Source organism: Cadophora gregata (genome assembly GCF_030347475.1).
Source record: "Cadophora gregata isolate MNR1 chromosome Unknown scaffold_11, whole genome shotgun sequence".
Classification (NCBI taxonomy): Eukaryota; Fungi; Ascomycota; class Leotiomycetes; order Helotiales; family Ploettnerulaceae; genus Cadophora; species Cadophora gregata.
In genome coordinates, this window is record NW_026695934.1 from 1,553,014 (window position 1) to 1,566,832 (window position 13,819).

General features: G+C 49.4%; 4 protein-coding genes across 4 annotated transcripts; 1 reads left to right on the forward strand and 3 right to left on the reverse strand.

Moving 5' to 3' along the window:
- The first annotated feature begins 7 nt into the window (after nucleotides 1–7).
- Nucleotides 8–5,287, forward strand: ONS95_002621 (uncharacterized protein). Its single transcript, XM_058495886.1, has one exon. The coding sequence runs from the start codon at nucleotides 251–253 to the stop codon at nucleotides 4,568–4,570; it is 4,320 nt and encodes a 1,439-aa protein (XP_058354615.1). The 5' UTR covers nucleotides 8–250; the 3' UTR covers nucleotides 4,571–5,287.
- Nucleotides 5,288–5,736: 449 nt separating this feature from the next.
- Nucleotides 5,737–6,082, reverse strand: MCA1_1 (Ca(2+)-dependent cysteine protease; the record flags this gene model as incomplete). Its single annotated transcript, XM_058495887.1, has 2 exons — nucleotides 5,737–5,762; nucleotides 5,875–6,082. 2 exons carry the CDS (start codon nucleotides 6,080–6,082, stop codon nucleotides 5,737–5,739), a joined length of 234 nt encoding a protein of 77 aa, XP_058354616.1.
- Nucleotides 6,083–6,382: 300 nt separating this feature from the next.
- MCA1_2 (Ca(2+)-dependent cysteine protease) lies at nucleotides 6,383–7,690 on the reverse strand (the record flags this gene model as incomplete). The annotated part of the gene is made up of 5 exons (XM_058495888.1): nucleotides 6,383–6,855; nucleotides 6,903–7,289; nucleotides 7,342–7,408; nucleotides 7,464–7,554; nucleotides 7,605–7,690. 5 exons carry the CDS (start codon nucleotides 7,688–7,690, stop codon nucleotides 6,383–6,385), a joined length of 1,104 nt encoding a protein of 367 aa, XP_058354617.1.
- A 4,930-nt stretch (nucleotides 7,691–12,620) lies between these two features.
- Nucleotides 12,621–13,607, reverse strand: ONS95_002624 (uncharacterized protein; the record flags this gene model as incomplete). The annotated part of the gene is made up of 4 exons (XM_058495889.1): nucleotides 12,621–13,037; nucleotides 13,131–13,235; nucleotides 13,300–13,434; nucleotides 13,539–13,607. The coding sequence occupies 4 exons, from the start codon at nucleotides 13,605–13,607 to the stop codon at nucleotides 12,621–12,623; spliced, it is 726 nt and encodes a 241-aa protein (XP_058354618.1).
- Between the last annotated feature and the right edge of the window lie 212 nt (nucleotides 13,608–13,819).

Genomic DNA, 13,819 nt, shown 5'->3' on the forward strand with positions numbered 1-13,819 from the left:
GCTGTGGCGTCGAAGGAAGCTCGGGCCATGAGCAGGGATAAGCCCGCTAGTCTTGTTGTGGAAGTGGTGTAAACATTGAAGAAGTCGCGTCCGCGCAAAAACCAGAACCTCAACATCCCACCGCTACACCGGCCGACCGCGCATTTACTTGGAGTTCATGGCTACGACTGGGAATTTTGCATACTGGCGACATTGATTTATTCCTCTATTGCTTCATCGCTGAGCTGCGCAAGCTCAACTCAATTACAATATGGTGCAAGCCGGAGTTGGGGGTCTCGACACTCCCCGAACGAACCTTGGAGATGCGACTTATCTCTCTACACAACAACTAGACTTCGATATATCACAGGAGCAGTCCTTTCAGTCACCCTCAAAAGATAACAATAACCTCCTACAACAACTTGAGAATGGCAGGCGCGGCGCGATCAACCTCAAGACGCCTCGAAGTCGCGCAACGCTCAGTGACAGACGAAATCTTCCTGCAGGACTCGGCGGCGGAGAATTTACGCCCTTGCTCAAGAGTGCTACAAGAAACAGCGCGCTTCGAATAGGAAAAGAGAATGTGCCTGCAACACCAGCATTTCTTAAGCCTGGGGCTTTAAGCAACATCCCTGAAGATCTGGGTCCTCTACCTCATGGCAGCTCGGTATTTGGCGATTCTCGAAATGGTTCATACATGGCGAGTACACCAATGCCACAAATCGATAGCAGCAGTGCCGCTTCCACCCCTATGGCATTGCTTCCTAGACGCAATGAAGGTCCAGGCGTTCTGCAAGATGGTAATCAGTTATCGTTACGGGAGCAAGAGAATGTTATCGACAAGATAGAGAAGGAGAACTTTGGATTGAAGTTGAAAATACATTTCTTGGAAGAGGCCCTACGGAAAGCTGGACCCGGTTTCAGTGAAGCAGCCTTGAAGGAGAACACGGAGCTGAAGGTGGAAAAGGTCACAATGCAGAAGGAACTCCTCAGGTACCGCAAAACTCTTGCCAGCGCCGAGAAAGACGTGGAGACGTACCGACAACAATTTTTGGAGATACAAGATAAATATTCGCGGAAACACGCGAACCAGGATCAACAGAAAGAATTGGATCGCATGCGTGAGACACTTGAGGAGCGCGAGGCAGAGCTCAATCGGTTGAGGAGTCAAGGAGCCCAATTCGAGAACCTGAAGGACGAAGTCGATGATCTCAAAGCCGACCTAAGAGAGAAGGATCGCCTGCTCGATAACAGAGATGACGAAGTGGATAACCTCAAAGCCGATCTGCGAGAAAAAGACCGCCTACTCGACAACAAAGACGATGAACTAGATAATCTCAAAGATGACATTGAGAAGCGCGACAACACCATCTCAGAGCTCCAGAACACTATGAAAGATGCTCAACGCCGAGTTGTGGAATTAGAGGAGAATGCCCAAGTCAGCGAAGAGCTAGACGAAGCCAAGGAGACCATTGAGGAGCTGGAGCGGGCGTTGAAGCGTGCCAAAGCGGAGGCCGAAGATGCTAAAGAGGAATTAGAACACGATCTGAAGCGCCTTGAGGAGGAAGCTGAAGATGCTAAGGAGGAGCGAAAGGATGCCATCAAAGAGAAAGAACGTGCTGAAGCAGACCTGCAAGAATTACAAGAAGAGATCGCCAACAAATCCATGACCACCAAGGGCCGAAGCCGGCAAATCGAGGAGAAGGCGAATCGACTGCAGGATGAACTCGAAGGCTTAAGAGAGAAATACACAACCCTAGAAGACGAACATGCGGACAAAGTTCGTGACATCAAGAAGCTCAAGGAGAAGATGGAGGACCTCAAACAGGATAGTGATGTCAAGGAGCAAAAGTTGAAGGACAAGATCGAAATTCTCCAGAACGAGAGCCAGTCTTCCTCCCGGGAATGTGAGTCGCTTCTGCAGCGTGTCCAGGTTTTGCAAAACGAAAATCAGTCCTCAAGTCGAGAGCGTGAGTCTCTCCTGAGGCGTATAGAGACGATCCAGAACGAAAATCAATCGTCAACGCGGGATCGGGAGTCATTCTTGAAGCAAGTCGAGACCATTCAGAACGAACTTCACCAACTTTCAGATGAGAAGAACCTCCTCCAAATCCGCCATGATGCACTGACTACTGAGTCCGCCGGCCTCCAAAGAGACCTTGCCAGATCTCAAAAGACCATCGAGGACCTCGAAGATAAGCTTGAACATGAGAAAACAATATCTCTCAACAACGAACGCGAGGTCCGGGACCAATATCTCAAGGAAATCAACCGCCTCGGTGATGAAATTGAGAACGTTCAGGCCATGCAGAGAGAACAGCAGCGCGACGTAGATGGGCAGTATGAGGTCTGGGCCAGCGAGCGGAGAGGTCTGGAATCGGAGAAGGAGATGGCCGAAGAAAAGGCTGCCGGCTTGCAACGAACTATCGACAGGCTGCAGGAAGCTGAAGGCACACTTTCAACCAAGGAATCCAAACTCAAGCAAGCTCTTGAGAGTGAGAAAGAGAGACACGCCAATCAGGAATCTCTTCTTAATCGCCAAATTCAAGAGCTCAAGGATGACGTGGACAGGCAATTTAATACTCTTGAGAGAAACAAGGATGAAATGATGAGTCTTCGCGAGCAAGTCCGAATCAGCCAGCGAGAACAGAAAGTTCTTGCTGAAAAAGTGGAAGGTCTCGAGGATGAAGTGGAGATCCTGCAGACGAGCCTGGATGATGAGAGCGACCAAGCCAACCAGGATGTCGCAGCTGCCAAGCAAGAGTCTGAGATCCTCCGACGACAACTACAATCATTGAAGCAGGACCTAGCAAAAGCAGAATCAATGGCTGCCAGTTCACGTGCTGAGATTGAGGCCTTCCAGGGTGACTTGCAAGCTGGGGAAGGAAGCAAGCAGCAACTAAATTCCAGGCTGAGAGACATGGAGGCTCAGCTCGCTGGAGTTAGACAAGAAAAGCAAGGGCTCCAAGATCAACTTTCGAGTCTACAGCTTGAGATGCACTCTCTACGTGCTGTTAAGGCTGATGCGATAGCAGAGCGTGATGAGCTTCAGAGCCAGTTAAGGACATTGCAACGGCAAGAGGAAGGCACGTTCCGTCTGGATCAGGAAAGAGTGGATCTTCGCACGTCCAAGATGAAATTGGAGAGTGAAATTCGACGACTTCGGGAAGAAAACAGACTTGCAGCTGCACAGCAACAGGCTGTTGAATCAGAGCTCCAGCAAGAGCTCGACAGAGCCAGCGCTGAGGAAGGGCGTCTCAACTCGGAAATTGGTGACTTACAGAGAATCTTGAGAGGTTCCTCTGAGAAGAAGGAGCTAGCAGCAGCTAAGAAGACGATCCAAAAGCTTGAGGCTCGGGTTCAAGAGCTCGAGGCGCAACTTGAGTCTGCTGATGGTCAAACTGATGTTGCACACGAGCTCTCAATCATCCGCCACGACCTTTCATCAGCACGCCAGAAGGAGAGCGAGCTCCTCCAGCGTGAAGCAGCTCAAAAGGATGTTGTCCGGACCCTCAAACGCCAGATTACGGAGCTGGAACGCAAGGTTCATGAGACTGAAATCTCTCGTTTCGTATATTCATCTCCCCGGTCATCTATCAATGGCTCTGCACGCAAATCTGAAGTCGTTGAGATTCGTGCCCAGCTCGCTACAGCGCACCAGACTCTCAAAGAAGTTCGTACCCAGCTGAAGGATGCTGAGAAGGAAACCGGCAAGAAGATCACAGCGCTCAACATCGACATTCAAGCTCAGCAAGCCTCGTGGGAGTCAGAGAAAGACGAGCTAGAGCGTGCTCTCGATGAAGCCGAACTTGCTAGAGAAGAGTTGGAGGCCAAGAACGCTACCTCCGATGCAACGGTCACTCGCCTACGCAGCAAAATCGACCGTCTGGAGAAAGCACTCCAGCATGAACGTCAGAACGTTGGTGAGGACCGCAGTATCGTTGCTGAACGTCGGGATCTCCATGAAATGTTGCGTGAGACTCAATTACAAGCGGAATCCCTCGAAATTGTCGTCCAGGAGCGTGATCACAAGATCGCTGTAATCACGTCTGCCGAGCAAGAACTTCGCTCCCAGCTTAAGCGTGTCAGAGATGAGCGAGCTCTGCATCGCTCTGAAGCCACTTCCCTCCACGAGCAACTCGAAAATCTTGAGCGTAAATACAGGAAAGCCAAAGACAAGTGGACTGCGGAGAAGAAGACTTGGGATACTCAGATCAAGACCTGGGAAGCCGAAATGAGCCACTGGGATGCGGAGAAGAAACACTGGGACGCTGAGAAGAAGCACTGGGATGCTGAGGAGAGACATTGGGGAGTGGAAAGACAGCTGTGGGCGACAGAGAAGAAGAACCTCACCCGCGGCGTCAGATTCGCAAACATGTCTCTCTCCGTCAACGACGACTCCGAACAGCTACAGGCTCTCAAGCAAGCCATGGAAGAGCGCGAGAAGATGCACGTCAAGGAAATGAGAGGCAGAGCCATGCAATTAGAGTGGTTGCGAGCTAAGTGCCAACGAGAAGAGAATTTCCGTGACGACGCTGCATACGCGAAGAAATACATGGCCTTGCAGATCGAGCTGTTCAGAGCTTGGTAAGTCACATTCATCACATCATCACTTCCCCAATGAAATACACATACTAACACTTGCCCCCTTCCAGCAACGAAGCAGATATCCGCATCCTCGAATCCGCCGGCGTACCTCGCCCACCTCCCCGCGAGAAGAAGAAGCCTACCATCCGCCTCGTCGCCATCGCCATTCGAGCTACGGTTCGGATGAAGATGGGTGCTGCCAAATGGGCCGAATCGCGCAAGATCCAGGAACGTATCGAGGCTAAGATCGAGCAGCAGAAGATGCAGCTTTTGCAGCAGCAGCAGAAGGGGGATGCTACTGCTCCCCAGGTGGCTTCAGCGGCTGTTACGAAGCGAAAGGGTACTTCAGGTAGTGGTGGTGCACGATCTGCGTATGTGTAAATGAATGGATGGACGGATGGAGTGTTGGAGGGAAGACAGGGATGATTCATGACCTTTTGTTTTCCTGGTCTATTGATATTGATATTAAGATCAGTATGCGATAAGCATCCTTTTTGCGACTGATGGTTTCGGCGTTGGAGTAGCTGGCTGACTGTTTGGGAGCATGGAGCCACATGCAATGCATTGGATGAGCGTTTAGGGGTGTTTGTTGTTTGTTGATTATGTTTGGTTTACTGCCGAAAAGACGACAAAAGACAAAGACAGGAATGAATGAATATTGTTTTTTTACTGTAGAGAGGGTACCTGTCTAGTCGGAGTCGAAATAAAGATCACAATGAGAATGTCTATTACTGAAAGAGCAAGCACCGTAGAGACCCTAAGTAGTGATGAACATTTTTGCAATTCTTCTCGCTATCTCTATGTTATTAGCGGGAAGGGGGCAGATTAACAGCAGTCTGGCCGGCTTGCTTTGGGACTACCCAGGGATAATTTCATAAACCAAAAGCGTCGAGCTCGAATACCTGGCATATATTTGACACTAAAGTATATAAATAGCCAACCTAGGAAGTGGTAATGGTAACAGGAAATGAGACCCTGTGCTTTTTCCCCATATGCACATCCATACATCCATTCATTCCAATTCCGATTTCAAAATATCATCCATCCCAAAAAGAACGCCTTTCCCAGATCCCAAGCTAAGACCAAGCCCGAGCTCAATCTACCCCATACATACATACATACAACGAATGAGTGAGTGAGTGAGTGAGTGAAGCCCAATGGGCAAAATGTTTACATTACGAAGAGGAGGTTGGTGTCTTGAATGGTTGCAATCAGTATTTGTCTTGTCATTTTTGGCCCTGGCAGAAGATGAAGGGGAGGGATGGAAGGAAGGAAGGAAGTACAGAAGGCAAGGAATAAGAGACTTACTCAAAGGATGACTACAGCTCAGCTGCGGCTTCTGAGTATACTTGGTAGCGAGCTCGTCACGGATACTGTTGAGCAGCTGGACGTAGCTCTGCTGTGGGTTCTTCTTCATGGCGTTGATGAAGGCCCAGGACATGGCACCGGTAGCTTGTGCGGCAATGGTGGCGTCAGCCCTATCAAGTAAACAGTCAGCAGCTTTCTCTTTATTCATTTTGGTTTCTGGCAGAACGGGGGATGAAAGCAAGGAAGCCCCCAATCCAGCTAGTCCGTCAGGCAGGTCACCCAACGTGACTCGCAGCCCTAAGCCCACGCCTCAGCCGTATTTGGCCAATGGCGTAGCCTTAGGGCTTCCAAATTATGTTAATTAGGACATATACTACTGTTACATTGGCCAGGGGCTTGCCCTGCAGCCAAAGTGGGACACCGCCCATTATCCAGAACGCCCGCTAAAGCCCCAAAAACGCCATCCCATTACTTTTCTTTTTGATCACCCATTCGTACAAAAACATATCTACGTATGGCAAGAAATAAAAGAATGTACTGACGATGTCTGATCATCTTTGCTTCCAGACCACATGATGACATCAGCTGGTGATGTCTTGGTGGCCATGGTCTTATTGTATGCATCATCTCCTGTGGTGGCCTTCTTGAAGAAGCCCATCAAATTGCTGGCAACACCGCCCATGTTGCCTTGACTGTATGAAGAAATAACACCAAGAAGACCTTGTCCGGCTTCTTTGGCGAGGTTGGGCTCCTTGAGCACACCCTGGGTGGAGTAAATATATGGAAGGTCGAGTGCCGTTCCGGAATGGCAAGAGTCGAAAATAGCTGTCAATCGCACACCCGGATGTAATGGAGTTACCATAATTCGGTGCATCTCATCATCTACGATATGCCCAACTTGTCGGAAATCCACTGGGTAGATGACTTCGTCATAGCCGTCCTCTTCATCGCCGTCAAGATCCTTGGTTTGGCCGCCATGACCTTTCCCTGTCAGTATGCTTCTGGTTCTCAAGCACTCAAGTACTCACCGGAGTAGTGAAAGAATAAAGAATCGTTCGGCCGCGCATCTTTTACCAACCAATGCATTGCCCGGAGTATGTTTTGCTTCGTAGGTTGGCTCATCGGATTTTGCTGGTCGTCGGTAAGAATGACCATATCATCCCGTTGATAGCCGAAGTTTTCGTTCAAAAATGCTGACATGTTCTTCACGTCGTTGATGCATCCTCGCAATTGTCCTCTCTGTCCAAAATAATTTATCCCAATAAGTAGGGCTTTCCTTCGTCCCGTGCAGGCTGAGTATTGGAATGCATAGCCTTGTGGTGCGCCATTGCCAAAGCTTTGCATAGTTTGCGGGGGAGGAGCTGGAGCCGAGTGGTTTCCATTGACGTAAGCATTCGAGTTTACTGATGGCATACCTGCAGAACTCCAGTATCAGCTTTGAAACATGAATTAGTAGAGTTAACGTACCAGGTCTGCCATATTGAGGTTGGTTATTTGGTACGCCATTGTATCCACCGTACTGTTGTGGGGGAGGCTACCAAGAGCAAAATCAGAACTCGTTCTCCTTGGCACTCCGGAGAAGGTCTTACCTGTGAATATCCGTATGGTTGCTGTGGTGGCGGGGGCTGTTGATAGCCATAGTTTTGCTGTGGAGGAGGAGGTCCATAATTGTGCTGAGGTCTGCAAAATGTTAACATACGCGTCTGTAATGGAAGCCATGCTGCTCCTACGGGTAGTAGTTTGGCTGGGGCGGGTACTGCTGAGGCGGTGGTCCTCCATATCCTCCGTGGTAGCCAGAACCTGGGTATCCTGACATTTCCGAAGTATCAAGAAGTAAGTATGAGGGTGTGGATGTGGTTGCTATGTGGTCTGCCGGACGCCGAGGGCGCTCCGAAGATCCTCGAAGTACTTCTCGCGGAGAGGAAGGGGATTGTCTGAATCAAAAGCTGGTCCTGAGACAAGCCTCGAGATGTGGGAGGAGGGCGATTCTTTATAGAATGAGGCCTTGCAGATGTGTGTATGGTATGGATGTCTAGCAGCAAGTGGGGAAGATGAATTTGGAAATTGTAAGAGAGGTCTGGAAGCTAGAGAAGCTTGGGCAGGGGAGGCGGTGTTTGGTTCGAAGCGCGTGCGTGCGTGCCTCGTGTAGGGATGATGATATCGCTGAGCAGTGTGCTTCTTTGGTATACTTTGGGTGTTGCAGTAGTCGATACGGTTGTAGTGGGCGGCGGTGAGGAGGGACTTCTAGGAACAGAACGAGGCGTCGAGGCTTGCCAAAAAAGGCCGGGCTGAAACGCAGAAAGAGGACGACAGGAAGCTAAGCAACGGGGGTTTGGATGGTGACTGTGTTGTTGAGAGTGAGTGGGGCCTGTCTGTCTGTCTGTCGTGGATATGGTCGTCGAGTCGTGACGACGTGGAAGGGTATGGTGTGGTGTGGTGTGGTGTGGTGTGGTGTGGTGGCTTTTGGGGACGAAAGTCAAGTCAGGACGTGGATGTGGATGTGGATGTGGATGTCCGGGATCGAAGGAGGGGTTCTTCTGGCAAAGCGGCATGGGCTGGTAGGTGCATACACACATACACTGTCATACCTTACAGTAGCGAGAGTAGGCAAGGAGCAGCCCATGCCGTTGATCGCTAGCGGCTGATGCTCGCTTGCCCCGGGACTAAGGCCGAATCCATCTCCATCCAAGAGAGCGCCAACTCGCCTGCACCCTTCTCACGTCCCGTCCCACCGTCCCATCGTCCCATCCTTCCATCTTCTGCCAAAACAAACCTCACTTAATCATACTCATACTCATACTGCTGTTTTTGTTTTTGCTATGATTCACAACTCCTCAGTACTTGTTGCTCAGTGTTACATATCAGTCACTTCTCTGCTCCCAGCGTGCATTATCTATCTCTTCCAATCTGTCATCATTCAAATATTAATCATATCAATCTACGCGCTGAAGTCATCTGCCAGGAGGGTGGCAGGGGGACTGGCCCAGAACCTCAGACGGCCATGCAGACCACATGCGCGAACCACGTTGGTCGAAGGGGCGACGCTGCTGGTGATCTTCATCGCCAAACAATAAGTCCCTGACCCAACAGCCGAGTCGAATCACATTGGCCTGGGCCATGGCTCATATCCCTATCTTGCATTTTCCCATTCTCAAAACGGACCCCCTGTCGAGGAGTTACACTAGGATTACGAAATGTCGATGTCTGGCCATCGATTTCCTGACCCAGTCGACTGGTACCTCCCGCTCTGCCACGAGTTTTTCCGTCCGTGCAAGTCCTACTATCCAAGCCACTAACCCAATTACACCTTCCAGTGCTTGTGAAGACCCTTTTAGAGCTTTCTAGCTTTGAGCTATAATACGATAGCTTCTCTTCCCACGCTCATCAGGGGTCGTTCCAAACTGATGGGACCGGAGCGTGGTCCTGTCGAGGCAAGAATGAGCGACGTCAACCTTGACCGGCAACTATCTTGAGCTCTGCCCTGTTCTTGGAAGGCAATTGGTGTTGGCTATTATGGTATCAATTTGGGGGCTTAGAGCATGCACCAGATACAGCAGCCGTCATCGCCCAGTAACATTGTTTTCAGTACAGAGGTGCAGAAGTGCAAAAGTACTCGAACTCTTGTCATACACCAGGAGATTGTTCTCTGGTCTGACTCTGCCTCCTTCTTCGGACAAGTCGCAGCAGTCAATCCCCTGAACAGCGTGTCCGAGCCCTGCAATGTTTCAGAAAGGAGTACGGATCATGGAGAAGTCCTTTCCGCACTGGAAGAGAATGGCCCGAATGCAAGCCCTGCTGCCCTGCCCTGCTCTACTGCACTTCTGGTCTCTCGTTCCTTGGGCCATACATACCATACAGAGAGAGGCCAAAAATGAGTAGCGGACTCGCTTCCTGCGACGAATGAGCGCTGTCACAGTTAGGGTTCAAGGCCAGGCGATAGGACAATGCAGGAGTGGAGAGCAGCAACTTTGATACTTTGCGCGGAGAGGCCGAAATAGTCAATTTTGTGGCTTGCGTAGAATGGAAGTTCTCTGCGTGGTTGTGCATCGTCGTGCATGGAGGCGCTTTACCGAGCTGGTGTGATTCGTCCACCTCGCATTCGAGATTGGGAGACGACCCGATGTAGCAGATTACGCTAGCCCGCATGCAGAACAACAACACCTCCAAACTTGATCTCTTGCGACGTTACTGGATGACACTCTCCTGTGTCTCCTCGAGCTACAGGCCTTCCACACCATACTATGCACGTAGAAGCTCATCTTTGTATTTTACCGGTCGAATGAGAAGCCTCCCCGGAACGGGGAAAATTACAGACATTGCAGTTCCCCAGGTCTTGCGATGCCGAATCTGGATCGTATGTCATATTCAGTCAGGCTTTCTGCGGCCTCAGCCATATTCTGGTCTTATCTGCTTACAATCCTCACTTCATTTTTTCATCCTCAAGTACGGATACAATAAGCTGCTGCCTAATTCTTTCAATTGAGGAGGCCCTCATCGGTCTCTCCAAACGGCCCGAAAAAAGTCTTGTGTCGTTCGATATTGCGATAGATATGGACGAGTCTTCCTTCTACTTCTTACAAGACTTTCTTCAATTACTACACCAAGTACCGTCAACGTCATGCACAATGTGTCTCCAGCCTCCCCCACGTTTCCTACCAACCAATAGAGGGCATGCCGACCTCTCAGCCACCAACAAAAGCCACAAGTATAACCCGGTACTCAATACCATCGCTGCATATCACGAAGCCACATCTATTCGGATACCATTACTTCCAGTGGAATAGCTTAAAGTAAGCCTTAGGGAAGGGAGCGATGCTGATCTCCCGTGACACCTTATCTCGCTCCTCGTCTCCAGTAACACGGTGCAGTAAGCATCCACCTTTCCAGCTTCAGATCTGGTCTGACTGCAGCTGCAGAATCGCATCTCATCGAGCTCACAGATCTCTCACACCGTCATATGCACGGTATGTGTCAGTCCGGAGCTATCTATCATATCTGTGGCTATCCTCTGCTACAGGGCTGCATGTCAACAGCCTCGCACTACTTTTTCTTCCCGAGTGCATCCGTGCTATAAGAAGTATAACGGCCCGGTACTTTTGAAAGCTTGGTATTCATATCAGCTCTCCCCAGACACGCCATCTCGGCCATTGGAACTTCCGACTGCATGAGACGTTGTGGCTCAAAGAACGGTAGTTTGTGGCTAAACGTCTCATCCTGACGCCTCTCAGAGCCACAGTACCAGCTAGCATGAGAGTTTTCATAGCCTCTCAGCCTTGTAAGCCCTCTTACGGCTGTAAGCGCAGCCGTCCAAAATAGAGGCCAATGAGCTAGCTGGAAAAGGGGGTCAGGTACGATCTGTGCTTTATGCTTAATTGAAGCTGCTTCCCCATCGTTCGTCAGCACGACTAGTCGGTCCGTACCAAAGTGCAGTTGCCACCTGACCTTACAAGACTTTGGTGGATGGAAGTCGAGCTGCGGCCTAGCTACGATACAACTTTTGCTATTCGTCAAGGCGCTGTTAGCTTCACAACTCATAAATTCACCATTGCTTTTTATGGCTATTCTCAGGACGGCAGTATCCAGCTCAGTTGTGAAACTACTCTGCATCTAGTCACGTCTTTTCAACACAAGTTGTATGTCAACGCCCTGAGCTGAATCTTGTCCCAGGTACCTGGCTCAGAGCCACGCCTGCTGTACCTGCGAATCAAAACCTCCTGCTTGATCAAGTGTATGATCTTATCTTCAGAGCTGGCAACTTGTACGTAGGCGGAAGACATCAAGGAGTTCTTGGTTGAAACTCACTTAAATAAAGAGCCCGTCTGCTCTCGCTCAATGACCGCAGAGAGTAAAGTTGCTTGACAATAAAAGCAGGAAAATAAATATGCTTCTGTTTCACTGCAGTCATGCACGGATACGACCGAGATGGCGAAGTATCACATTACTGTGCATGTCTCTTCTGTTCCAAGAACACTTCGGCCAGGATTCGGACATTTCGAGACATTTCTTGAAAGGCAATGGAGCATATCTAGCGAAGGCACTTTTAAAGTGTTCTCTTTGATAGCTCGAACTAGGCACCAATTATGCGTATGCGAGAAACAATTCGACTTCGAGCGAATTCTGACAGATTACACAGTGTATGAGAATCCTCTACATCCATGCACACACAAGACAGAACTCCGTGTTTTCCCAAGCACCGTTATTTTCTGCTGCATTATACCGACTCCTCTCGTCAGCCCAGCTTTACCTCCACCGTTCTAGTAACGTAGACATCGTCCGCAGACTTTACCAGGATATCTTCTTCGCTATCAGTAGTTATGCCATTCTTAGTCCGCACTCTTCCAATAGTCGTCGTGAACTCACTTTCCGTTCCTGTCGCTCCTTTGGCCCTCTTCATACCGAGTTCATATGTTCCCGCAATTGTACGAGGTCTGCCTGATGCTATTGTGTATGGACCACTAGCTCCACAGCTGCTGGATTTCGTGGAATTGAATATGTTCGGAAGGAATCTGGTGAATAGTGGCTTTAGAGTCGGACTGCAAGCGCAGACGATGGTGGCGTGGGCTTCGATTGTTGACCATATCAGAACATCCGTTGTATCCCCTCATTACAGTCAGCATCTAGACTTGACCAAGCATGAGTTTTGAAAGGAGCTTACAAGTCAAATCGGCGGAGCCCAAGAGATGTGCTACTGACTTCAGGCGAATGATAGATATTATGCAGACACTACTCGCAAGTCAGCCTGTAGTTCAATCATCGCTCTGCGCCGAAGCCACAAACGCAAATCCAACTCCAAAAATAGCCATCAGAGTCAACCGCTGCCTCAATCTCATCTGCAACTTCCAAATCTCGTACAGCGGGAGCAAGATAACAAATACATCGGAAGTGATATTGAACGCAGCCTGCGCAAGATATGCCGCGGGTCGATTGACGCAAACCGTGGTGGGCAAAGCTGCCAGGCTCACGTCCCAGCTTGCGGCTACTGGGTTGCAGGAGAAGACAACCACGAGAACGCCGGCTGTTGCGTAGCAGCCTACGAATCCACCTGTAAGGTAGACCAGTATTCGGAAGGATGGCTTCTCGAACACTCGCAGGTAGAAGAATAAAATCGAGATTTTGGCAAAGGCGAGGGCTGCACCGTAGAAGTTCCCAACTACCATTTGTAGCTAGACAGATTGTGAGAATTTGGTTTGGACCAAGAGACAAGTTCATCTTGATTAAACAAAAAACCCTTGTTTCTCGTCTCGGGCCTTACATACCTGCAAGAATACTCCAAAGTCCTCAAGTTCCAGCTCCCACAAATGAGTACCAGTCCCATAGCGACACTGCACGATGTCGCCGATACTCAAAGTCGTGGCGGAGATCTGTCGAACATCAGTATCTACACCCCAAGAATCGAAGATATTTCGTATAAGTATACTGACTGACCCATGCAGCCAGAATCAGAAAGTCATCAGGTCCAAGTGCTCTTGAGATATGCTGCCGGGTCCAGAGTCGAAGAACTGTCCAAGTCGTTGAGAATACCATGCCAGCACTTGCTGTGACAACAAGTTGCCATCCAATCTGAACGTCGAAGCCTAGGCGTCAGTTTATTGTCCATTGAATCTGTCGAGATGCATATCTAGAGAGCCCGTTGGAGAATTATCCTCTTGAGAGATAGTACTTACATAGGCGCCAAAAGGCTCATTGTAATCTTCTGGCTTCGAACCAGCTTTAGGTTTTGTTGACAATGCCATGATGGTGTATCTAAACCTCAACTTAAGTGTTTGGTCAATAATTCGTCCACAAGAGTTAGAAGACCAATTTATCCGTCTCCTCCAAGGGATTTGCACACGCCTGAAGAGTGCATGTTTTCTTTTCGATTGCAATTTCCCTTTAAAGGAGTATCATCTACTTCTTTGATATTTTCGAAACAGATTGTTCTCTCATCTCATTTCATTCTTGTTTG